Source organism: Rhinatrema bivittatum, chromosome 16 (assembly GCF_901001135.1).
Source record: "Rhinatrema bivittatum chromosome 16, aRhiBiv1.1, whole genome shotgun sequence".
Lineage (NCBI taxonomy): Eukaryota > Metazoa > Chordata > Amphibia > Gymnophiona > Rhinatrematidae > Rhinatrema > Rhinatrema bivittatum.
The window spans coordinates 19,416,065-19,441,677 of record NC_042630.1 but is presented as its reverse complement, the minus strand read 5'-3'; the positions used below and the strand labels follow the sequence as shown (position 1 = coordinate 19,441,677).

Below are 25,613 nucleotides of genomic sequence, written 5' to 3'. Positions count from 1 at the left end.
TGCCCTGCATCAGGGCTATGCTACGAGGCTTTGACAGTCCTGCTGCTTTCACTGCTTACATGGCTGCCACATAGACTGGAGAACTTTTTGTGACTCCTCATAAAACTGTTCCTTGTGTAAACAATTTTTAATAGTGCTGGGTGGGGGATGTAGAGCAGGGGGCTGGGTCTGTAACCCATTCTTCCACTCCTCCCCTGAAACTCTGGTAACCTTGGCCAAACCTCTCACCTGTTGACTTGTATACCCACTTCCATTGTCAGCTCTTGGAGGCAGGGAGTTATTGTACCTGTTCTAAACAAAGGGCTGTAGCTGCCTTCAGCCTTATCTGAAGAGGCTGGCAAAAAAATCCCCCCCTGAGATGGGGGAAGCCTGCCTCTTCCTGGTATTCCAGCCCGGGCCCTGTCTGCCTCATGCTTACTCACTCCTGCTTCCACCTTCTAGCTCCCCTTACCCTCAGCTGCTTTCTCTACTCCCCCACAGCTCCTGCATCACACTACCCAGAAGCTCCTCTCCTCCACCAGCAGGAACAAAATATCACTTTAATGCCTTCTGCCAGCTGCACTTCAGCCCCTGTACTAGGCAGGCAATGCACAGGAGTAGGGCTAGCTCCCTGCTTCACTTTCAGAGGGAAGCAGCAGGTCAGCCCGGGGGCTGCTTCCTGGTAGGGGGAGGGAAGGAGCAGCTCCGGCTGCTTGGAGCTGTTCCAGTACATGCTTTTCCTGTATGGGGCTGCTCCTGCCTCCCCTACTGTTCACATCTTCCTACAAAGCTTCTTCACCTTCAGTAACTTAAAGAAACATAGCTTGCAGATGGTTAATGAAGGTAGGTGCACGGTACGCTGCAGGCAGGCTGAGGATAGTCAGTGACTTTCACATAAATATATTCACAGATCTTCCTCCTGCAAGGGTCCACATCACAACTTGCAGCCTTCAAAGTGCCAGGAACAGTGGGATGTTCCCCCCCCCCCCCCCCTGCTTCCTTTATTAACAGCTAAGGATTGGGCCAAGCCCTCCCATGGGTTTACAGGGCTGCTGGCAGCAGGTACGTGAGCCTTTGCACATTACCTGGCTGCAACTGCCAGACCTACCCTGTGGCTCCTGGCCAGAGGCTAGACCCACACCATGCAAGCCTGGCTCTAGCTATCCCCCCTCCCCCCACACACACAGCAAGCCTAAAGTAGCTGAAAGCCAGGGCATGGCCGCTGTGCAGGGGGAGGGAGACAGCATCCCCTCCACGGGTCCTGCCATGGCTCCCTGGAGAGCTCTGGTAGGAGGGGGGAGGTGTTGGTATCCTGTTCCTTGGCAGGGCTTGTCTTCCCCTCCCCCAGCATCACTTTTTTTTTTTTTAGGCTGCAGCCACCCCTAACCTGTACAGGGGGTCACTATAACCCTAATGTCTTGTTCCCTATTGAGGAGGGAGCAGTGACAGTATTTAAATATGTGGCTAGCACTACAGGTGCAATAAATCAATGGGGGGGTGGCGCTACCATGTGGGTGAGTGGAGGGTCAGCCCTGACCACTGCATGGCTATTAAAGGGGTGGGGGAGCCCCTTGAGGCTGGGGCTGCTAGCTGTGCTGGTTTGAGACAATCCCCCCTCCCCCCTGGAGTCATGATGGCCTGGGGGAGGGGGCCCCTCCGCTGTCACACGGTGAGTGCTCTGGGGCCAGGGAAACGACCTATGCTCCCTGAACGTAATCCGCTTTTAAAAGGTGGAATACGAATCGCGTGTCCAGTCCCAACCCCTGCTTAAGCTTGTAAACGAACAACGCCCCAACTAGGGTGGGAGAGGGCACCCCCCCCCTCTCTCAAGCTGTGCCCTCGTGAGCCTTCTACACTTAATGAGGCAGTGGGCTTTCTAGCGAGCTAGGATCAGGTTATGTTAAAACCCGCGTGCCGTCGTGCGCCGAAACTACCCCAGGACTGTGCCTCTCTGCCCTTATAAATTGGGTGGGTAGAGGCTGCCTCTGCGATGCACCTTAACTCGTTGCACCACTCGGACGTGTCACCCAGCCCCTCTGAGCGCTGCTGTTCCCATCTCTCAAACACTGTGTCCTGCGCTGGCATTCACGCTCTCCTGTCCCTCAGGACTGCGGGCTGCTGGCCTTCAGCCTGGAAGCTGCTGCAACTTTTAGCACATCCCACTTCTTCTTTCTAGGCCACACCTACTTCCGTCCTTGTGCTCCTGTGTGTTTTTATTTATATATATATTTTTTTTATATGGCGCTCATGGTGGGGACTGCACTGTGTGTGGTCTCTTGGCCCTAGCTCCTCTTGAAGGGGCCTACAATGCCGCTGCCCAGCTTGGGCCTCACAAATGACCTGAATAAGCTTGGATTACTAGGCTTGTGCAATTGCACTGCCAGTAAAGCTGTGTGAATCTGCTCCTGGCTGCCGTTCTGTGCAAATGCAGAATCTACTCCCATCCCTCCAGCGGGCAGTATAGCAGGGGACAGGCCTGTGGCCAGCAAGAGCCCCCTCTGCAAGCTGCGTGCAGGTGCGCTGAGTAAACGCACCTGCTGGGGTCAAGAGGGGACGGGCAGAGCCGGCTTAAAAAAACAAAACAAAAAACAACAATTTGAGCCAGGGAGGGGGAAAGCAACAAGTGGGGACCCTGGGCAAATCTTATGCTGGACACTGATCAGACTTCTACGTCGACTAAAAATGTTTTGCATTTCAGTAAGATTTTTTATTCTGCATTTTAAATGTGTCCCGCACTGCATGCATTGGCCATGTACACAGGTTGCAGCATTAACGCCTGTGCAGAATTCCCCCCCCCCCCCCCCCAGAAGTAAATGTATGGCCCTGCTAGCTGGGAGGGTCACAAAGCTGAGTGAATCCCAAGGACCTGGCCCTGAGAAGATTTTGTTGGGCGTGGTCTCTCTTTCTGGTAAGAGCCATGCTGCCCCGGCCCCTGTACGTTCATGCAGCTCAGACTATCCCTCTTAGAAAGAAGGATCTCCACTCCCTAGCTCCAAAGAGCGACTGAGCAAAGCCCTCGCAGCCCCCTCCTAACCTGTCGGCTTCACGGTGTCCCAGGATCTGCCCGCCCCACACCGAAACGGTGCCCTCTATCCCCCTCCCAGCTCTTACTGATCCTTCTCTGAAGAAAGGGCTCTGGTTGTCTCATTTTCTGCTCCCCTCCACTCTTCCTGCTTTTTTTTTGCCTTCTCTACACTCTCTCCCCTTATCCTTTCCTTTTGTTGCCATATCTGACACCGTTTCACCCTCTTATTCCCCTACCCTTGCACCTTTAGCTCTCCTGACTATTCACCTTCATTTCGTTGCCTCATCTACCCTGCTCGTTTCACATTTTCCTCTCTTTACATTTTGTATGCTAATCTTTTTACCATGCCCTCTTCAGACATCACCATACCACATTCACCTGTTATCTTTTTTTTTTATTGACTTTCCTAACACAGATTTTAAGTTCTCAGCAGCTTGCCTCCTTACTGGAAGTTAGGTGATTCATAATAAGGTTTGACAAGTTCCTGCCTCCAGGAGTTTCCATTTGAGGTGGGTACCCGAGGCAGCAGGTAGGGACTTGCTCAAGGTCAGAAGGAGTGGTGGTGGTGGAATTTGAACCCTGGTTTGTAGCCCGGCGTTCTTAGTATGAGGTCTGGAACCAGGGAACCACATCGCTTCTGCCCCCTTCAGTGCCTTGAGTTCCTGCCCTTACAGGCTGGTGCAATAAGCTGCACACAATAAACAGGTATCTGCCGTGAGAGCCTGTTTTCCTCTGCACCTCCACCCACATCCCCTGTGCAGTTGAGCCAATGCTCTAATGAGAGGTCGCACTCATAATATTTATATTCCTCTCTTTGGCACTTCACAGCTGATCATGTTCAGCTATAGCTTTCCCTGGCCACAGAGGGCTTTCACTTTTGTACTGGAGGATAAAGTGGCTTGGCTATGGTCACGGGGTCGTGGTATTTGAACCCTGGTTTCTCTCGTTCGGCGTCTGCTGCTCTAAACATTAGGCTATTCGTGTGTTTCTGGTGCTTATTGTAGTGGGTGCACGGCTTACATAAAGTTACGGAAAGCTGCAATCATCACCCCCAGTTCTTTGAGGAGTCCTTGAGTTTATCATTTATGCTCCATTCCACTAATCCCTACTAAATCTTATACCAATCTCTCTAAACCACCCTCCCCTGCAAGGGCCACACTTAGTGCAACACAGAGGAGCACATTCTTTATATTTCTCATGTGAGGAAGCTTTACTCCTCCACTAGAGTGGGAGCTAACTTTCCAGCATAAAAACAAAAGTGAGTTGAGCATCCAACCTTCGGGCGCGCTTTCCCTCATCGGGCGGGGGCAGGCGATGCCTTCATTTACGTGGAATTTACGGGCGCTGGTTGCGTCGGGCGCGCTCTGGTTACGGTTGTGCTAATCTCCTTCCTGCATCGGACGCTGTTATTGTGCGTGCAAGAGGCTCACCCATGTGCTAGGCTGGGCGCACATTACTGCCTCAGCCTGTTGGGACGTGAGCCCTCCCTGCATCGGGGAACACCTCCAGTACCTGAATGTAATCCCCTTGGAAGTGGCTGAAAGGTGGAATATAAATTAGTAAGAGGCTGCTTTCTCCCCAGGAGGGACAATTTGATGTCCTTACAAGGAGCTGTGTCGTGGGGGTTTTTTTATTTTTATTTTTTTAAATACAGCCTTCCCTCGTCTATTGCTCCCTAAAGTAGAGCTGGACTCCGTCTGCCACTCCCAGTCGCTCTTATCTCACTCCACACTGATTGCTAGAACTCAAGTGCCTGCCACCCTGGGCCATTGGGAAAGTTTCTTGGTTTGTAAGTGCTGTGTCCTGGACCTGCTCGGCTCCTGCCTGAGCAGTTTAAAAGCCCAGTCACAAGGCCGTGCTGAACCGAATTTGCTAGCAATGATCTCTACGTCTCCCGCTGCCCTTAGCAGCTCCGCGGCTGGGATTTTATTCCTTAGACCCTGCCCCTTCGATCCCCCTTCCCTTCTTCTCTCACTGCACATCCTCATCCTCCTGCCCTTGCAGGATGGGTTTAGTCTGTTCCACTGCTTATCTCACTTGGGAAGGGGGAAGGCTTGACAGCTACGCTCAACCAGCTTCCATTTTCCCACTCCTCTCAATGTATTATCTGATCCATTCTCCTCTGGGAAGGGTAAACTTTATAAGATAAAAGGTATTAAGGAGGGGTGGTTGTAGCAATCTGCTGCTAGCTCAGACCTTCCTCTCGGGGTCAAGCAGGTGCTGGTATCTCCTGTCTGCAATGGCCGACGGGATGAGCTCTGCCGGCATGCTCTGTGAGGATGAGCACAGCCAGCTGCCCCATCCCGGCACTGCCAGGGGTTTTTTAAGCTCCTGAGCGGAGCACCAGCACTTTTCAGACTGCGTCTAGGGCAAGATCAGCCCTGAGCTCTGACCTTGCTCGCAGCATGGCCGCCTTCTGCGGCGACTTGACCTGCAGAAACTCTTGAGAGGTGACTTTTTTTTTTTTTTTTGGCCGGTTCATAAAGGTTCCGGTCCAGTGACCTGCTAGAAAATTGTCACTGCTTCCATGAGGATCTTGGTTCTCTTCTCAGGTGGAGGCTGCCATCGCTACTGTCCGGTTCCATGGGGCGAAGCTTGGGGGGCGCATGAGAAGCGAGAGGTTGCGCAGCAGGACCCCCTATTGCTTTTTCCTGTACGTGCAGCTTCTCGTCTCTTCAGAGTAAACTTACCGACCCTATGAGGCGGTGCGAGCAGGGCAATTTTAAACCACTCCTTATTCTGCAGCTGCAGTGTCGTAGTGGTGGGCGGCATGGCCCAGGAGCCTCGGCAGGCAATTCAGACTGCGGCTTTCACTCACCCGCAGGCAAAACGGCCGCCTTGCCTACCGGAGCCCATGAGCCCTCTCACCTTCTCTCCTGGGGACCTTTATTTTTCCACTGGTGGTGGTGGTGGTGGTGGTGGTGGTTGTTGTTGAGACTAGGGTGCCTGGTTGCCACAATCATGTTGGCGGGGAGTTCCTGCGGTGCCACGCAGCCTGTTTGCTAACTCCTCCACTATAATGAACTGCTAAGCTCGTGTCCTCTCTCACCGTGGTTCTGCTCTCTGGGGTCCCTCTAATTGTACCAGGCAATGGGTTTCTTGGCAGCTTTGGGGGGGGGGGGGGGGGAGAGGATTTACAGCCCCACTGTCTTAGTAACATAGTAAATGATGGCAGAAGCAGTGCATGCGCCAGCGTGCCCAGTTCTCCCATGCCAGCTGCCAGGCACAGAGTGGGCGGGACCCTCTGCAAGACTTCCCTTTCATCCAGCACAGGCTGTGTGGCTTCAGCCTTTGACCTTCACTAGCCTGCTTCCAAAAGCATCCACGACCCCTGCTTCCTGTGCCTGACCCACCGTGTCCCCTGCATTTTGCTGGAGCCTCCTCCCGCTCCTGGCTTTTTTTTTTTTTCCCCCTCTTCTCTAGGAAATGCCTTGAAAGGCTCTTCTGCACCTTGGAGCCTTTTTCTCTTTGCTCTGTTGCTCCTGGGAGATTTCGTCTGCTTTCTCTCCTGGGCCTCTGGTGCTTTTTCGGATGCTGCTCTTCTGAGATGCCCTGCACGCAGTTGCTAAGGGGAGGGCTTTTCCATCACACAATGTTCAGGACCTACTCCACCCTCGCCTTACAGTGACTCACAGGGAAAGGCTCTTCTCCCCCCCCCCCCCCCACCCCCCTCTAACCAACCTGTACAGGGGACTTACAGCGTGCACCTTCGGCTGTAAAATCCGAGCTGCCGTTTCCTGCTTTCTGCAAGAAGTTTACTAAGTTGATCGTGAACTAAAATTCTCTGCTTCTGTAAGTAAACGCTGCTTTCTCTTAATGTGAAGTTGGTCTGTTTCTGTACGGAAAGGGAGCTGCCCGTGGATCTGTATCCTCAGGGCAGGGTGGGTTTTGTGCTCTTATCCTACTGCAGCAGCAGCCGTGGGCCTGCTCTCCAGCGGCAGGGGGTAGTCTGCGACTGGCACTTGTAGAGAAAGTCTTGAGTGGGCTTCCAACAAATAATTTCTACAGCAGGTGCTGATACGAGGCTCCAGCCCTGCTCTTTCAGAATCTCCGCGAGAGCTTCCTCTGGTCCTTCAGGACACCCCCCAGTGCCCGGCAGCCAGTGTTTTGCTCTCCTTCTTCTGCATCCTCTGAGATCGGTGGCAGCTGGTGCCCGCTGGCCTGCCAGATCAGGCATTGGTGTATCCAGCAGCCAGCCAAGGGGGGGGTGTAAAGAGCTTCTCCCTGTTCCACTACGGCTGACGGAGGCAGGTTCCCACCTCCCTTCCTGGGAAACCATTAAAAAAAAACAAAACACCTCTCATCCTTGACACAAATTCTGGCAGGGGCTAAACTAGGGTGGGAAAGCAGCAATCTTGTTGCCTCTACCATCCTGTATGGGGGGAGGGGAACCAAAGTCAGGGCAAATTCTCAAAGCCCTTCTGTTGGGTACGTGAGGACCTCCAGGCCACACTGAGACCAAACACTGTCTGTGTCTGTCTTGGGGCTCACGGGAGGGAAGAACCGAGCCCTCTAGCACGGTGTAGGAGGTCTTCACTGTTCCTCGCCCAGGCCCCTCCGGCACCTCCCGTGGGCATCAGAGCAGGGTCCTCTGTTTTTTATTCTGCAATCAAAATAAAACATTTTAAAACAACCTTAGCTTTTGCTAGGCCCTATTGATATTGTATGAGGTGCCGCCCTCCCCCAGAAATCTTATTTAAAATAACCAAGCTTTGACCTTCTTTGCAGGAAGCTGCCGCCTCGGCTGGGCCGTTTTTTTTTTTTTGTATTCGCCCTGCCGAGATGGGAACCTGGCACAAGGCCTCGCCCATAGGGAGGTGGCCCCTGATGCCATTCTGTAAATACTTAGCGCCCTCCCCTCGCAGCACCTTGCCGCCACCTTAAACCGAGGGCGCTTTTCAAGAGGTAGGCAATGGGACAGCCGGAAATCAACCGAGCCGCCATAGTTTAAAGCGAACGCTGCCCTAATCAAATACAGTACAAATTTACGGCTGAAAACTCTAACATCGACCTTAAATCTCCTGCAGCGGGTGAGTCTAAGGAAAGCTCTGTCTGAGAAGGGGGACGTGAGTGAGTGTCAAGACTCAAGGCATCCTCCACCATCACCCCCTCCATCTTTCTAACCTTACAACTGTTGGCAAAGTCTCAGCTAACCAGGCCTGTCCCCGAAGTCTGCCTCCCCTCTCCCAGAGAGAGCTCCGCAGCTCCTGATCCCGGATCGAGGGCGTTGGGGGGGGGCCTGTCCTTTCCCCGCTGGCTCAGCAGCTCATCCACCCCCTAGACCTCCTCCCTCCAGGGCTATGAGTGATCATGGTCTTTTAACGCGAGGCCGGGGCAATAGCCTGTACGTTTCCTTAAAGATCTGGGCTGTTATGCTTGGGTGACCAAGGTACCGCAGCTATAAAAGTGGGAACTATTTTTGGCAGGTTTTTGCCCTTTGGCGTCTAGAGTTGCCAGGATCGGGCGGGAAATCGGGGCCTTCAGAGATGCTGCTAGGCCCAGGGAATGGGACCCTGCAGGTGCTCTTCCCCCTCAAGGGGAGAAGCCCTAAAAAAAAAAGGACAGGATTTCTTCCTCCTCTTGAAGAGCTGACCAGGAGGTGGAAGGACAGCGGGAGCCGGGGGGGGGGGGGGGGGGAGAAATGCAGAAAAAGCTATCAATCCCCCCCCCCTTGAGGAAATGATGCTGGGGAAATGAGGAGCTTACACTGGGAGGACAGTGGTCTGGGGAGCTTATACTGGGAGGACAGTGGTCTGGAAGCCAGAGGAAAGGTCAAAGACCGTAGGAGTGGGAGTAGCTCATGTAAATGGGAAGTTGCATTTGGGCCCCTTGGCTGTGAAATTTTGAGATGGGTTTGCCACGGCGTGAACCCCGTACTTTAGCAGGGTTGGGAGTGGGCCCGGTGGAAGAGTAAGTGACCTGGAAGGTCGGTATGTGGTGAGATGGGAGATAAGGGTGAGGAATGTGCTATTACGTTCCTCCCAGGCACTTGTCTTACCCTAGAGATGGAAGCCCATGAACGGCTCTCGTATGCAGGGAGCAACCATTGGGTCCTGCTTCCCTACGTCGTCGCTCCTCATTCTTTCTGCTCTTTCAGCCGTGTCCAAGATCTGCAACAGAGTGGGGCCTGCCTGAAGGAAGAGCAAGAATGATTCATGACCCAAGACAGCTCCAGGAACGGTTGAAGGTTTGGCAGTCGTGATTCGGTGCCAAGAAATGCGGAGTCATGCATTTGTTTTATTAAAAGTGTTTTCTATTCGGCTGCTAATGGTACATAGTGCTAAGCGGATTACAATAAGTTTTTTTTAAATATCTGTGCATGTGTAAAGCACAATAAAATTAGATTAAAATATAATGGGGTACAGCAGTCCGCAGAAGTTGTATGGTCAGGGTGCAGGAGACTGATGCACTCGAACTGGGCCAGAGAGAGAGAGAGCGCGAGACCCTGGGGTGAGAGCGGCTGATGATGTGAAGGAATGCGACAAGGCAGTGGCTACGTCCAGAGGGGCCGCATCGAAAGAGGCATAACCAGCAGGAAAAAGGAGCTGATAAAATGCTCCCCCCATGCAGATCATTGGTGAGGCCTCAACTGAAGTATTCAGTGCTGGAGCCCGTATCTCAAAAAAGTTAAGGACAGAATGGAAGCGCTGCAGAGGAAGGCGACCATGACGGCGTGGAGTCTGTACAGAAAGCCCTAGGGGATGAGGCTGACTGTATACGCTGGAAGAGTAAAGAAAAAGGGGGAGACATGATACCCACCTGAAAAGAATTAATGAGGCACAAAAATCAAATCTCTTTCAATGCTAAAGGAAACCTCAGAGCTTCAAGGAGGAAGCCGAACTATATTTCTTCTCAGAAAGGCTGCTGGATGCATGGAACGGCCTCCCGGAAGAGGGGGGTGAAGGGGTTGGTAATGCAATTCAAAAGGATCCCTGCTGGCTACAGCATGGAAATGAAGTCTTGGGGTAACTTTTCTATTACATTGCAGCTTGGGGGGAGCCTGCAAGGAGTGGCAGTTGCTACTACCCCAATAAAAAATATTCAGATTTACACCTGCGGGCAGAAACGCTGGAATCTCGTCTTTCGCAAATCCTCCAGGTCCCCGGAGCTATTCTTGTTTTATTTTGTGAACGGGAAAGGCCGGTCAGGCAGTCGCATCTCCCTGAATATCTAAATCTGTTTCTATTATTAGCAATGTACACACGGTAGGATGGCAGCAGTAAAATGCAGAAAGAAAGCAGGAATGAGCCCAGGCAAAGAGACGGCAGGTCCGCACCCCAAAGGGCTTAACTGGGGCATGACAGCAGGGCAGAGATGATGCAGGGCCGCTGGGGAGAGGAGGAACAGGGGCAATGGTTTTTGCTGGGGTTCTCATAGGGCAACTAAGATACCAAAATGATAAAGGGAAAGGAATGGTTTACTTAAGAGGAAAGGCTAAAGAGGTACACTGCATGGTTACTAAGTAACACATTTAAAACAAATCAGGGAAACTTCCTTGTCACTCAAGGTACAATAGAGCTCTGGAATTCTGTGCCGGAGGATATGGTAAAGGCAGTTAGTGTAGCTGGGTTTGAATAAGGTCCTAGAGGAAAAGTCCATAAACTGTTTTTGAACAAGTAGAGCGGGGGAAAGCCACTGATTATACCTGGGCATAAGCAGCATGGAATCTGTCTACCCCTTGGGATCCTGCCAGCTACTGGTGACCTGGATTGGCCACTGTTGGAAACAGGATGCTGGGCTTGATGGACCTTTGGTCTGACCCAGTATGGCAGTTCTTGTTTTCTTGGTGTCCATTTTTAAGACCTTCTATTGGGTGTTTATCTGCTTGGCGCAGAGTCGGCCATTTTGTTTAATGATGATGTGAACTATTCACCTGGCTCTGCCCCACTTCAGGCTCAGCCCTGCTACATGGTGGCAGCCTGCACATGTCAGCTCTTCTGAAATGTGGATATCACACAGGCAGGGAACACACAAGAAAGCTGCAGGGTCATTTGGCTTCTACTGCAATTGCATCTTCACCCCTCCGGGCAGACTTCATTACTATATCTATAAAAAAGATATCTGAGATGAAAGCCCCAAGATGCAAGGGAGGGAGGGATAAAAGCAAGGTCTAGAGCCATCTGGTTGCCTACTGCTGCTTGAGTTACTGACAAAAGGCTTTTGGCTTGTGCTAGGCTTCACCTCTCTATATCTCCATTCTTGCTTTCTAATCCTAGAAAACTCTGGACAAATTCCAGCAAGGTGGGGCACATGGAGAGCTGAAAGAGTAAACGGAAGACTGGGGAGTTTCTTGTGTGTACGCACGAGGGTCACGAGATTCAGTCCAAACAGTAGAAATCAAACACAGGCAGGGGCTCTGAGGTCTACCTTCCAGAAGGGGGTGTGAATCTCTTTTGAAGCAACTGAAATAATGGAAGAGGAAGATTGTCACCCTTTGCTTCCTGTTCATACGGGGAGCCTTTATTTTATTACTTTGATGGATGCTAGAGAGGGTCTTATTTCATGCCAAGAAAAACACAGGATTGCTAACTGCGGTCACAAACGGCTTCCCCTGCTGCATTCACGAAATGACCAACGGTGACTCAAACAAGTAAGCCAAGAGGCTTCCTCGGCCCTTTTGACGAGGAGGGCGCGGTGAGCCTTCAGGACCAGCTTTTAAACAAGAAGAAAAAAGCCACCCCTTCCCTCCGTGGACCGACCGACCCAGTTGTTTTGAGGGGATGCAGCAAGAACCTTTTTTTTTTTTTTCTCCTGAAATACAACTTTGTGTAACAAACTTTTTGGCTCCATCCCACCCACACGCCCCTTTTCCCTCGCACACGTTTTCAAACCTGGTGCCACGCTCAGAAAATGGGCGCAGAAACTTGTGCGTCGCATTGTGTGTAAAGAGGCAGGAGCCGAGCCGAGCTCAAACATTCAGAAGGTTTCACTCGTGGGTAGGAAGTAGGCCCTGATCCTGTTGCCTGGATGCAAAGGAGGCAGGTCCCCTGCCTTTGTTCTTCTGCATGGGCAACCCTATAACTAACAACCCTCACTGAACTCTTGAGTTAAACAGGATTCAGTATCCACACCAATACATAAGTTGCCCTCGGCGACCAGGGTTTATGTGTCCGCTGCACGTCACACTGAGCATGATACCGACGCATTCTGTCAGCATCCGACTTGCCTACTGGCAGCTCTTGAAACGGACCACACATGGTCCTAGCAGACCCCCCCCCCCCCCCCCCCCCCCCGGGCTCTACCTCTGTCTGCTTGCTCGTGGGTGAGCTTGGAGTGAGTCATTTTCTCTCCCCGTGCCTCAGGTCTACTCCGGAGCTGGATTTAAGCACAGGCAACATAAGACACAAGCTTTGGGTGCCAAATTCTGAAGGCTCCCCAAAAGCTGGGAAACCATTTGCTGCTGTCTGATTTCTGGGGACAAAATCTCCCACCCCTGATCCTCTGCAGGCCATGGCACTCACCCCCAGACGCCGCCCGGTCTCAGTGTGGCAGGAACGGCGCCAGATCCAGCCTCCCATGCCACCATGACCCAGCCTCTCCTTAGGCATGTGAGCACACTCAGTACCTAGTCTTAAAGGCTCCACGGCAGGAAAGTTCCCATGGTACCCTCTGATGACGTTAGCCAGCCCTTCCTATATTAGGGCTCCTTGGATGGCTCACCTTTGTTATTTATTTATTTATTTATTTATTTAATTTCTTTTCCTATACCGATGCTCAAGACTAGGTCTTATCGTACCGGTTTACAATGTAACTGAGGGGAAAACCAATTAACATCAAGGTAGAAAGTAAAGTTACATTAAACAGGGAGCATAAAACCTGGGCAATGGAAGACAGTGCAGAGTTTAAAACTGAGCAACAATTAGAGAGAGATAAATATATAAATCAACAAAAACTGTAAGATACAAAAACATAGGTTGGTCCTAGGCAGTTATTAGCCTGGTATGTCAAGAGGGAGAAGGAAAGGGTGAGGTTGGGTGGGGGGAAGGGATTGGGGAGGGGTGGGGAGTGAGAGTCAGTGATGGTTGAGGAGATCCTTCAGCGGTAGGCTTCTGCGAAAAGCCAGGTTTTCAATTTCTTTCTGAAAGTTGAATGGCATTGTTCTTGGCGTAAGTCTTGTGGAAGTGAATTCCAATGTAGTGGACCTGCTGTTGAAAGAGCTCGCTTGTGAATAGTGTTGTGGACCGATGATTTGTTGGGGGGGGCCTTGAGCGAACCTTAGTAGGCAGTTCTGATCGGTCTTGCGGAAGTATGTAATTCGAGTGGGAAGGTGAGTTGGAGAGTGGATTGCTGGTAGACTGATTTGTGGATGATGGTGAGAGCCTTGAAAAGTATTCTATATTGGATGGGCAGCCAGTGTAGAATTTTAGTATTGGTGTGATATGGTCCTTGCGACGAGTGTTTGTAAGGATCCTAGCCGCTGCGTTTGCAGCATCTGAAGAGGTTTGGTGGACGAAGCAGGCAGACCAAGTAATAGAGCATTACAAGAGTCGATCTTTGAAACAGTATGGCTTGAAGCAACCGAACGGAAATCCTTGAAGTGTAAGAGTGGTCTAAGTTGCTTCAGGACCTGTAGCTTGAAGAAGCATTCTTTGGTTGTGGCGTTAATGAATTTTTTGAAATTCATTCTAGAGTCAAGGGTGGCCCCAAGATCTCTGACCTGGTTTGCTAATGGGATGCTAGCATTATTTGCGAGGGGGTTGTTGTCACAAGGGGAGATAACCAGTAGTTCCGTTTTGGAAGTATTTAGGACCAAATTGAGACTCGAGAGCAGAAGGTTGATGGCGTGTAAGCAGTTGTTCCAGAAATTTAGAGTAGAGATGGGGTCTGAAATAGGGATTATGATTTGTACATCGTCCGCGTATATAAAGTGGGTGAGATTGAGACTATTGAGTAGCTGGCATAAAGGGAGTAGATATATATTGAACAGGGTAGGGGAAAGAGACGAACCCTGAGGTACACCTTGGTTTGATGGAATGGAGTGAGATTCTTTGTCATTTATTTTGACTTTGTAGTGTCTGTTGTTCAGAAAGGATGTGAACCAGAGCAGTGCAGAGCCGGATATGCCTATTTCCATTAAGCGGTTAATGAGGATATTGTGGTTTACCGTGTCGAACGCGGCAGAGATGTCGAGAAGGGCTAGCAGGTAAGATTGTCCCTTGTCAAGGCCCATCAGGATGTTGTCCGTTAGAGAAAGAAGGAGGGATTCTGTGTTTAGGCGCTTCCTGAATCCGAATTGAGAGGGGTAGAGAATATTGTGGGAGTCCAGGTAGTCTGTGAGTCGGATGTGACAAGCTTTTCCATTAGGTTGGCTATAAAAGGTAGGCGAATGTTGCCAGCATTCCTGGGTTCTCCTGCCTTGCCTTGCGTTCTCCAGCCTTGCCTTGCCTCTTCCTGCCTTGTCCTTGCCATATTTTGCTCTCCTTGCCTTCTCCTGCTTCCTTCGTCCAGCCTGCCTTGTCCAGCTTCATCTTTTTCATCTTGTCCAGAGTCTTTAGCATTTCTTTGCCCTGCCTGGGCTTGACTCTCCGGATCTTGACCTTCTGCCTGGACCTGGCCACGTTTTGCCTGCCTCCTGGACCTGACCACATCTGTTTACAGCCTGCCCTGATCTTGGCCTGCCTCTGACTCCAGCTGCCTGTCCTGACCCCGGTGTGCTATTGGACTCTTGCTCTTGTCTCCGCCCTAGAGACCCGCCTAAGACCTGCTGGCCACCAGAACCCAAGGACTCAACCTTGCAGGGGAGGCGGCTGGTATAGGTCAAGCTCCAGTCTGTCCTGCTACAGGGCGCATTTGCCAGCTGCTGGCGTAGGCCTTGTAGCTTCACCTATGAGGCTGCGTCAACTACACTGTAGCACCGAGGGCTCACATCAACCCATACACCTGATCAGGTGTGCCTTGGAAAAGTCACCACCGCCTGATGCTCAGATCCAGACCAGCACCTGGGCTCTGCTCTCAGCACCTCACGCCAACAAGAAACACCAGTGGTGGCTCTTAAATGTTTAGGAGTTCCTTTCTGAGAACCTATGTAATCATAAGTGCCACCTCTTCATAGCTATAGCATGAGCCCCCGAGTGTGCTAATTCATGGACAGCATGCAGGGCACGGATAGCTGGGCCCCACATTGGGCAGCACACACATTGCACACAGCACCGCCTCATCTTCCCATTCTTGAGCCTCCTCCTTTGAGTCCTTCCAGCCTCTGTCCTATCCCCAGGCACTGAGCACTGGATGTGACTCATTCTGAGCCCTGGGAGCAGCACAGAGAAGGAGATCTGGCAGCCACTTGTGGCAGTCAAGGTAACTAACCGAGATGGCTAACCACATCATTGTGCTGGGTTCATGTGTGTCTCTTCTCCCCCTCTCCCTTTTGTTTAAAATTTGGAAGAGACTGGAGGAGCTTTTCAGATATTTCCTAGCTCTTGTTTTGGCTAAATGAGTCCTTTCATTGTCCACAATGCATGCTCTATGGAGGTTGGGGTGGCAAAGAACATTTTTGTCAATGCAAATGTGCCTTGGACTGGAAAAGATTGGGAACCACTGCCCTGGAAGTAACCCCCTTCTCACCCATCCCAGGGAGCTAGAGAACTGGTCTCCATGCTCATTGAGCCAGTGATGGACCCCAGCCCACCACCTCCAATGCAGACGCCCAGCTTCACCAGCGGGGGTGAAGACTGAAGAGAGCCTGCTCCCCACAGGGAAATGAAACACAGACGCCCAGCTTCACCAGCGGGGGTGAAGACTGAAGAGAGCCTGCTCCTCACAAGGAAATCAAAGAGCTCTGTATTTGGGTCCTTGCCTGTAGGGTGGAATCCCTTGTTGCACTGATGTCTCTAGCCAAAACATTGACATTGACTTATTTGGATCAATAAAGGCTCTCGAAATTACAGGATGGCAAGAACCTTCTTTCTTTCTTCAGGAAAAAACTGGTTTGTTGAGTCTCTTTGTACCCCGTACATATAAGAATCTGCTTACTTCCTGGATTATCACATTTCAGGTGTGATCTGATCCACAGGCACAGTCTCTGGCTGGCAGAGAGGCTCAGGAGAGACCAGAATTTCCTCAGATTCTTGAAGAACACCCTCAAGGCAGAAAGTGCTTGTCACACTATCGCAGAAACCAGGGAGAAGAAGCAGGCTGAGAGAGAGAGAAAGCGAATACCAAAAGAGGTAAGGAACGAAAAATGAGAGAGAAAGAGTGAGACAGTAAGAGAGGCAGGGGGAGAGAAAGTGCAATACAGAATTTCCTTGGTCAACGTCAACCCTCCAGTAAAAATAACATTAACATGATTCCATAGTACTATTTAACCAATTATCCTCTATGGGAGTGAAGTCTGGGTTCCATCATTAACCCAAACCTACAGAGACTGGGATAGAGCCCTGATAGAAACTGCAGACACTCTACATCCACAAAAACTCCTCCAACAACAGGTGCAGAGCAGAACTATTCACCATTCAAATTCCCGTGTCGCCTCAGTAACGCAACGCGAACTCCCTTTGCTGCTAGGCACTCCATGACATAACGCAAAATCCTCCAAAAAGACGCAGTCATCACCTATATAGCAAATCTCCCATGCCATAACAACACCAACTGCCAGGACACACACAGCAACAACCCTACCCAGGAATAGGCAGCACGACAAATATTGCACCGTGCCTCAAAACACATCTCAGGCTGGGAAAACAGAGCAAGCAGGACTGCTACAGATCTTTACACAGAAACTTCACGCTAGCAGAATCCCTCCCCTCTAGAGGGACAAAGAAGGCTGGGCTAACCTGTATGAAGCAGCCATGGTTAGTACGGGGAACGGATGGATGTTTCGGGCAGCAGAAGAACATAAGAAGTGCCATGCTGGGTCCTACCCAAGGTCCGTCAAGCCCAACATCCTGTCTCTGACAGTGGCCAGTTCAGATCCCTAGGGGAGTATTCAGCAGATCCCAAAACGTACATCCATTTCCATTCCTGGGAACCCTCCGGATTTAGCCCGGGGGGGTCCGGAATTCTAAAAGAAATGTGTGGGGGTCTCTGGGCTAACAGGAGAAAACACCAGGTGAGCTGAAGAAGTGGCCCAGAAGAGGTCACCTGGGCCAGACGGCCGGAAAGAGGAGGAGTGTCTGGCCACTCGACAAGAAGAAGAAGGAGGAGGTCTTCTGTCTGTTGCACAGGCCTGAAAGTGGAAGCCACGGCATCACCCTTCAGGCCCTAAGAAGCAGGAGGAAGCTACTGTAGCGGCAGCCTCAGAGAAGGAGTAGGAGGCTACTGCTGACCCGCGGTCTGAAAGGAAGAGGAGGCTCCTGCTCCTAGTGGGTTGGGGGTGGAGAGAGAATGAATGAGCATGTGAGTGAGTGGGACAGTGTGAATGAACCCTGCTGTGAGAGGGAGAGTAATGAGTGTGTGTATGTGTGAGTGAGCTGGTGTGTGTGGAAAAGGGAGAGTAACAAGTAAGCATCTCTGGGAAAGAGCGCGTGGGAGAATGAGCAGGGATGTGCATGAGTGTGTGTATGTGTGAGTGAGCTGGGGTGTGTGGTGTGGAAAAGGGAGAGTAACGAGTAAGCATCTCTGGGAAAGAGCGCGTGGGAGAATGAGCAGGGATGTGTGTGAGTGAGCTGGTGTGTGTGTGTGTGTGTGGAAAAGGGAGAGTAACGAGTAAGCATCTCAGGAAAAGAGCGCATGGGAGAATGAGCAGGGATGTGCGTGAGTGTGTGTATGTGTGAGTGAGCTGGGGTGTGTGTGTGTGGAAAAGGGAGAGTAACGAGTAAGCATCTCTGGGAAAGAGCGTGTGGGAGAATGAGCAGGGATGTGCGTGAGTGTGTGTGTGAGTGAGCTGGGGTGTGTGTGTGTGGAAAAGGGAGAGTAACGAGTAAGCATCTCAGGGAAAGAGCGCGTGGGAGAATGAGCAGGGATGTGTGTGAGTGAGCTGGTGTGTGTGTGTGTGTGGAAAAGGGAGAGTAACGAGTAAGCATCTCTGGGAAAGAGCGCGTGGGAGAATGAGCAGGGATGTGCATGAGTGTGTGTATGTGTGAGTGAGCTGGGGTGTGTGGTGTGGAAAAGGGAGAGTAACGAGTAAGCATCTCAGGGAAAGAGCGCGTGGGAGAATGAGCAGGGATGTGCGTGAGTGTGTGTGTGTGTATAAGAGAGAGTCTGTGTGTAAACCCCTTCCCACTGGTATTGCAGGACAATCTCAGGGTGAGTGGGAATCAAAAGTTACCAGGTTTGACTATTTCTTGTCACCTAATCCCAGGGTTAAGTGGTGGCTTTCTATCTGTCTAATGCTTGTTTATGGACTTTTTCCCAAGAACTGATCCGAGCCCTCCTTTAATCCTGATATGCTGGCTGCCTTGACCACATTTACCTGGCAATAAATTCCACAGCTTGATTGTAGTGGTTAGCTTCATGGCGCGTCCCCTTGTTTTAGTATTATCTGAAAGGGTAAATAACCATCCTTCCACCCCTCTCCTGATTTATAGACTCCCATCCTGTCCCCTCTCCCCTGTCTCTTTCCCAAGCTGAGGACCCCTCCTCGCCTGCGCAGCCTCTCATCACAGGGGGAGCCTTTCCATCCCCTTTATCATGTCTGCCGCCCTCCTCTGCACCTTTCCTAGTTCTGCTAGGTCCTGCTCGGGATGGGGCGACCAGAACTGCCCCCGGTACTCAAGGTGTGGTCACACCGTGCCTCGGTACAGAGGCAATGTGATATTTTCCGTTTTACTCTCCGTTCCTCTTCGGATCATTCTGTCTCCTTTTTTGACTGCGGCTGCACGCTGAGCAAAGGAATTCAAAATCCACAAGGACCCCAAGATGCATTTCCTGGGTTGTGACTCCCAAAAGACAGGCCACCACTATCTTACCTGTGGCTGAGACTGGTTTTCCCTATGTGCATTACTTTTCACCTGTCCACATGACATTTCGTCTGCCATTTAGATCAGGGGTTCTCAGTCCAGTCCTCGGGACGCACCTAGCCAGCAATGATGAATATGTATGAGATTTGTATGCAAATCTATCCCATGCCTATTTATAGGGGGCATCCTGAAAACCCAACTGGCTAGGTGCGTCCCGAGGACTGGACTGAGAGCCCCTGATTCCGATGCCCAGTCTTGCAAGCTCCTTCTGAGGCGCCTCACAGTCCGCTCGTGTCCTCACTACTTTGAACATTTTGGTTTGGATTGCTGCATCCTGCAGCTTGGGGCTGTGACACAGCGGAGGGCCCGGGTGTTGCAATAGGTCTGGGTCTTGTAAGAACCAGAAAGGGAGGTCTGGAATAGCTCCTGGAGGAGTGGATGGAGGGCTGGTTTAACTCTTCCTGGGACAAACAGGAACAGGGGGAAGTTGTGTTGATTGAAATATGGGAATTTATTTGCTTATCTACCCTTGAGTGGTGAAGAAGCAGAGAGGAAGACAGCCAGGCGGACCGAATGCTCCCACCATGTTATATGCGTTATAGATGGAATATTTTTTGTTTCTCGTTTTCTTTCCCTCCTTAGTGACCCAACAGCTGCTTTATAAATTATACATCCATCCAAACTGTGACAGCAAGGTAGTGGTGTGGAGAGGTTGCAGGAGGGGAGGAGGGGGAGATGAAGGGAAAGGCGAGGGATGGGATGATAATAAAGATGGGTGGGAGGGGAGAGATCATGGAGGTGAGCAGGAGGGCTGTGGGATGGCTCCCAAGCTTTGTGGTATGGGCTGAGCCAGTCCTGGTTTATACCACTTTCCAGTCTCCCTCACGATCGCAGGAACTACAACTCCCAAGATGCAGTGGGGGAAGAGTGTGAAAGCAGGACTGGCGTGCAGTAGGCGGGGAGGGGGGGGTTGTCAGGATACCCCTAATGAATATGCATGAGATGGATTTGCCAACAGTTGAGGCAGCGTCTCATGCACATTCATTATAGGTTAGCCTGACAATCTAGCTCGCTTGCACCCTTGAGGACAGGAAGTGAACACCACTGGCCTCAGAAGGTGAAATAGCTGGAAAGAGCAACCACTGACCCATCTCTTCTACCCAACGCAGGCCGCCATGACCACCGTCAGCGTCCAGCCAATGCCAATTACCACCCAGACGGTCACCGTCACGCGAGGAGCAGAATGGAGCTCAGGCATATGTGACTGCTGTGATGACTGCGGAGTCTGTACGTACCTCATTAGCCGCACCCCCCCCCTCCCCCATGCTCTAACCAGGTAGGGAGCTGCCCTCACCCCACAAGCCAGGGCAGCCCAGAGAGGCTGAGGCCATCTTCGCTCTGCCCCCATGGTATGCAGGCGATGCAGTGGGGCCATAAAACCAGCTCTGGCTCAGCCTGCTTCCCCCAGTGACCCGGAGCCATTCTGGAGCCTATGTTTTGGATAACTGAATATAGCAGAAGCCTCCGGAGATGCAGTCACTGCAAGGAAAGCGACCTCTCGCTGATCAGGGGTGGGCGACAGTCCATGTCAGACTGGCTGCTCCTGCGGTGGGATTGTGATGTCATCCCTGTGCTGTAATAGTCCTTTTGTGACATCACAGTGCTTCAGTCGCTTTGGGCCTTTGACCTCTGGGTAGGTTCCGTCATCTCCCGGAGCTCAGTTGCTGATCCCTGACCCTGTGTGATCTCGGGGGCAGTGGCATTCATTCTTCCTAAGGAGAAGCGGGGTCCCCCTCGCAGCGACCCCCGAGGCCCTTTCCAAAACTGCTGCTTGGGGGGGTCCCTTGATCGGAACTCGTGCCACTGCTCGGGGGAGTCAGTTTGCCTCCCTCTTCCTGAGCCTTTACCCTTCTGTAACTGGATATTAATAACAATATTATCCTTTCTCTGCCTCCTGCTTGGAAAGTGTCACGTAATCCAGTGGCCAGGGTACTGCAACCTGGCCAGGCACCCCAGAGGTGGCTGCACGCCCGTTTGGGAGGTTCCATAGTTTGTCAGAATTGGTGGCATCTTCTTTAGGTGCCGGGTGCTGCCTGATTAATCTGATCCTGGAGCGTGAGTTAGAAGACCTGGTCTGCTGGTGGGCTATAAATAAATAAATAAATAGGACAACGGGTTTCAGCCTTAGGTGGGGGCCACGGAGGGGGTGTTGCTCGGGCCACTGGAGGCGCTCTGCTGACCGATCCCCCCTCCCCGCCTCTCCCTTCACAGGTTGCTTTGCTTTCTGGTGCTTCCCCTGCTTCATGTGCAAGACGGCGGATGAGTATGGGGAGTGCCTCTGCCTCCCCCTCCTGGACATGCTGGCCACAGGATACGGATGCTCCGCCATTACCATGGCCATGCGCTCGGGCATGCGGGAAAGATACGGCATAAAGGTAAGGGTGAATTCCTTCTGCTGTCCCACACTGTCCCGGTCCCTCGCACCCTCCCCCTTACCCCACTGGGAGGGATCTTCCTCCTGGTCATCCTCAAAGCTTTGCCTTCTTCCATCCCACCCCCCTCTTTTAACACTGGGAGACTCTCACCCTCTTTCCATGCCCCAGCATTCCCACTTCTGTCCCACACTAGGAGGGGGGCAGGGGTCTGTCTCCCTCCCTCATACTCCCAGAGCTCCCTCCTCCCTCCTCTCCCCTCCCCCGATATTCATGGCCCAGGCCAAGGCCTTCTCCATCCCAGGTGTCTCCAGCAGGATGCGGGAAGCAGCCTTCATGCCTTTCCTCTTCTCCTCCTCCTCCTCTGCAGGGCTCCATCTGCAATGACTGCTGCATTGTCTACTGGTGCTACTCCTGCGCCTGGTGCCAGATGAGCCGTGAGATGAAGAGCAGGAAGCAGCCCTTAATCATCGTCAATGCTCAGAGCATCAACATCCCTCACGCTCAGTTGCGCCCCTAGCCGTACCCCGACGCCAGGAGCCTGCTGCAGTCCCAGTGACCTGAGGGCGCTCTGCCAGGGAGACTTCAGCCAAGCTCTCTCCACTCCCAGGGCCTCGAACCTCTCTTCCAAGCTCAGAAGGGGCAGGAGGCCCTTCCCTCCTCGCTGGGACCTCCTGCACTCTGGCCTTTACTCCCTTTCTCTCCCAGGGGCCTCGGGTTCCAATCCTCGGCTCTGTGCCTGCAGTTACCTGCTCCTTGGCTGGCAGGCCTAGAGATGATGCCGTGAGCCTGTCACCCAGAGCTGCTGACCTGAGTTTCTACACCAGGGGTGGATGCGTGTCCACTGCGCAAGCCTCGTTGTCCACCGAAGGGAGAGCTGGTCAGGGTGGGATGGGGCAAACTGTCCTCACTGGCCGGGGTCAGCTAGCTGGGGAGCAGGAGGGGGCACCTGAGCCAGGACTGGGCTGATCCCCCTCGCGTTTCCACTGCATGCTGGGACTTGTAGTTCCTTTTATTCTCTTAGGAGCCATCAGACTCGCACATCCCAGCATGCCTGGGGGGGGGGGGGGGTGCGCAGGGGATAAAACCAGGCGTAGATTTGCCTGCTGGCGCTGCTACCTACAAGTAAAGAGCTTGATGGTTCCTTGATCTGCAGCCAGGCCCGCACCGATGAGCTATAAGCCGCATGTACATTAAAACTAAGTTAATAAAAGAATCTGATTTCAGCCCGTGGCCTGCCTCTTGGTTTCTGACCGTCGCCCTCTTCTTGCTGCCTTTTATTGGCTGAAGCCTTCCCGGAGGCCCCCGGCTCCCTCGCAGATCACAAGCACCGTTTCTTACCCACTGAGGCCCTGGATCCCGGGCCCGGGGAGGAGCCCTCCAGCAGGGGAGTAACTCCCTTTGTACTCTGGCTGAGCTTTACTTGCAGGTAGGACTCGGATCAGACTAAATGGTTCCTCTGCTCCTCAAAATGTCTTTAGAAATGGCAGAAGGTAGCCCTTGAGTAAGGAAGTCCTTCCTTGCTTCCAACACGGTCCCCCCCTTCTAGTTAGCCACTTCTGATAGGACGCTGTCTTCTGTCTTCCCCCAGAACATCTGGGGAATGCAGGTTCCTCCCAAATGAGTCTTAGCAGGGAGAGCCCATACCATGAAACTCCACTGATGGATCCTGAGCCGCAGAGCTCGCTCCAAAGCCAGCCTCTGAAATCCTGAGACAGCAGACCCCGCGGGCTCTCCTCCTTCTGGTTGTGGTTGGGACGTCTTTGCTCCTCTCAGGGGAAAAGTCCGAGCTCCCCGCCCGTCCTCAGCCTCCCTCCCGAGGTCCCTGCAGTCCCTCTACTGGCAGAAACCCACTCCCTGCACACCCAAGGAGGGCCACAGGACTGTACCTCTGTCCTATGAAAGAAGGTATTTCTCCTTCAGTAAGGACAGAGGGCCCCCTTATAAGAGAATTCACAGCCCCTCGGGGCTGTCTTCCCTCCCCTCTGAGACAGGCAGACTCCGGGAGCAGATCAGGCCTGAGCTGGGGCGGTGCCCTAACGCCCGGCTCTGCAAACCCGTCCAGTGCAGTCCCGTTTTCAGCAGCACACAGCGAACAGGCTTGAGATAGATTTGTATGCACTGGAGACCCAATTTATGCAAATGTATCTCATGCATATGCAAGCGTCTCGCCCTTCCCAGCCAGCTCTGGGTACAGGAGAGGCAGCAGTGGAAACAAACAAGATTTGCATCAACAAGAAATGTCTTCAGGGTCCTTTCAGATTTTACCTGGCTGCAAATGTTGCACTCAGGAATCGACCCCACACACACACACACACTCACACACACACACACACACTCACACACACACACACTCTCACACTCACACACACACACACACACACTCACACAGACACACTCTCACACACACACACACACACTCTCACACACACACACACACACTCTCACACTCACACAGACACACTCTCACACACACACACACACACACTCTCACACTCACACACACTCTCACACACACACACACACACACACACTCTCACACACACACACACACACACACACACTCTCACACTCACACACACACAGCCACCCCAAAGTCGGGTTCTGCTATTCAGCAAGAGTGACCCTGACTCCGTTACAGTTTAATAAAACGTTTTGCTGAAGTAGCTGCAGCAGCATGAAAGGGTTTGTGAATCTTTGCACACGCACATGCTTATGGGGAAATGCAATTTATCTACGCAGGGCCGATTACCAATGCCACGACGTGTACGGAACAGGAAAATGTAAATGTCAGGCAGGCAGCTCTGATGAGTGTCTGAGCACTGCTCGACTCGGTGCACCCGGGAGTGACCCTCAGCAGGCAGCATTGCGACGGCTGGATCACGCGCGCAGCCCCAGCGCAGGTCCCTGGGGGCTTTCGGGCTCTGGCTGGGGGGTGGCAGCCGCTGCCCCTGGTAGATCTCCCCTCTCCGGGTCCCTTCTCAAGCCTCAGAGATGCAGGGCAGCAGGCCGGATCTCCTGGAGGATAATTTAGGGTTTTTTTTTTAGTAACCTCTAAGTGCAGGGAAATCCGAATCGGTGCTACACCTATTCATTCGGGATATCCTAAAATCCCAAGTGACTGCGGGGGATCCCTAGGACAGATTTGGGAAGCTCTGCTCTCCAGCCTTGACCGCACCACCCCCTCCATGCAGGGAAAGGCAAACGTTTGCTTCCAAGCAATCTTATTTATTTATTTATTTTTATTTTTATTTTTATTTTTTTTTATATATATTTATTTATTTATTTATTTATTTATTTATTTAGGGTTTTTATATACCGGCATTCATGATACAATCACATCATGCTGGTTTTACAGATAAACAGGGGGTGAAAACAAAACAATATAATAATAATTTAATAACTTAACTCTTAATACTGGGACTCCCTTTTCCACCTGTGAGCGCTACCTCCGCAGCATCCCCAGCCCTAGCCAGCCAAGGGAGCAGCAGAGATGAAGCAAGAGCAGGGCCCAGGTCCCCTTTGCATGGCAGCGTGCAGCACTTGCCACTGAGTTGGCTCTTGGTTGCCAGAGTTACGGCAATTTTGTTTTGGTGAAAAACCAATAGAAAGAGGAAGGTTCTGTCTAGCCTTGGTTTGAAGCCCAATGCATGCCTCATGGCAAAATGCCCAACTTTGCTCTCTGCCCCCCGAAAACACTCCCTAAGTTTGAAAACTGATCCGGTCTATGTCGTTCCCCCCCCAAAGTCCTGGCTCCGTGCCGCGTTTGGCTAAGGTAGGTCCAGCCGTTCACCAGTTACAAGGGTGGGGCGGACACAGAACCATCTGCTAAGCCTCTCTCTGTAGCGAACCGAGGCTAAAGGTGAAGGAGGGAAATAAGACACAACGAGGACCCCATTAATATTTAGGAGAAGGGGTTTCGAACGTACACCCCTTGAGAAGGCGTGGCCTGGCGTTTAGATCGATGGGCAGAGAACCAGAGGAACTGGGGTGCAAATCCCGCCCTTTCCACTGACGCGACCTTGGGCCGGTGGCTCTGTCTCCTGTTGCACCAGCTACCCGCTTAGGCCGTAAGCTCATCAGGGCAGGGACTTATTGTGCCTGAATTCTAGTAGCGCTGGAAGCCGCCTCGCGCACTATTTGGAAAGGCGCTCTAAACTCTCCTGAGTCATAGCCCAGTGCTCGGTTTCCTGGACCCACTTTCGCTCCGTTCTGGAGGGGGTGACCCCCCCCCTTAAAGAGAGGGAGAGATGACAGAGACGTCCAGTTCTCCCCCACCCCAGGATAAGACTCTGGGAATGGTGGCCCTTTGGAAGGTGAAAGCAAAAAGAGATGATGTGG

At 52.1% G+C, this 25,613-nt stretch overlaps 1 protein-coding gene across 1 annotated transcript; it reads left to right on the top strand.

Moving 5' to 3' along the window:
* Window positions 1-15,980: 15,980 nt before the first annotated feature.
* LOC115078856 (cornifelin homolog B-like) lies at window positions 15,981-22,498 on the top strand. Its single transcript, XM_029581908.1, has 4 exons — window positions 15,981-16,170; window positions 20,010-20,127; window positions 21,112-21,275; window positions 21,643-22,498. Exons 2-4 carry the CDS (start codon window positions 20,016-20,018, stop codon window positions 21,790-21,792), a joined length of 426 nt encoding a protein of 141 aa, XP_029437768.1. The 5' UTR covers window positions 15,981-16,170; window positions 20,010-20,015; the 3' UTR covers window positions 21,793-22,498.
* The last annotated feature ends 3,115 nt before the right edge of the window (window positions 22,499-25,613 follow it).

What these genes read in the sequence shown, in the direction of transcription:
- LOC115078856 (XM_029581908.1), top strand. Translation starts at nt 20,016, where the DNA reads ATGACCACCGTCAGCGTCCAGCCAATGCCAATTACCACCCAGACGGTC. An exon ending in CTGTGATGACTGCGGAGTCT is followed by an intron (nt 20,128 to 21,111) that starts GTACGTACCTCA and finishes CTCCCTTCACAG; the next exon opens with GTTGCTTTGCTTTCTGGTGC. An exon ending in GGGAAAGATACGGCATAAAG is followed by an intron (nt 21,276 to 21,642) that starts GTAAGGGTGAAT and finishes CCTCCTCTGCAG; the next exon opens with GGCTCCATCTGCAATGACTG.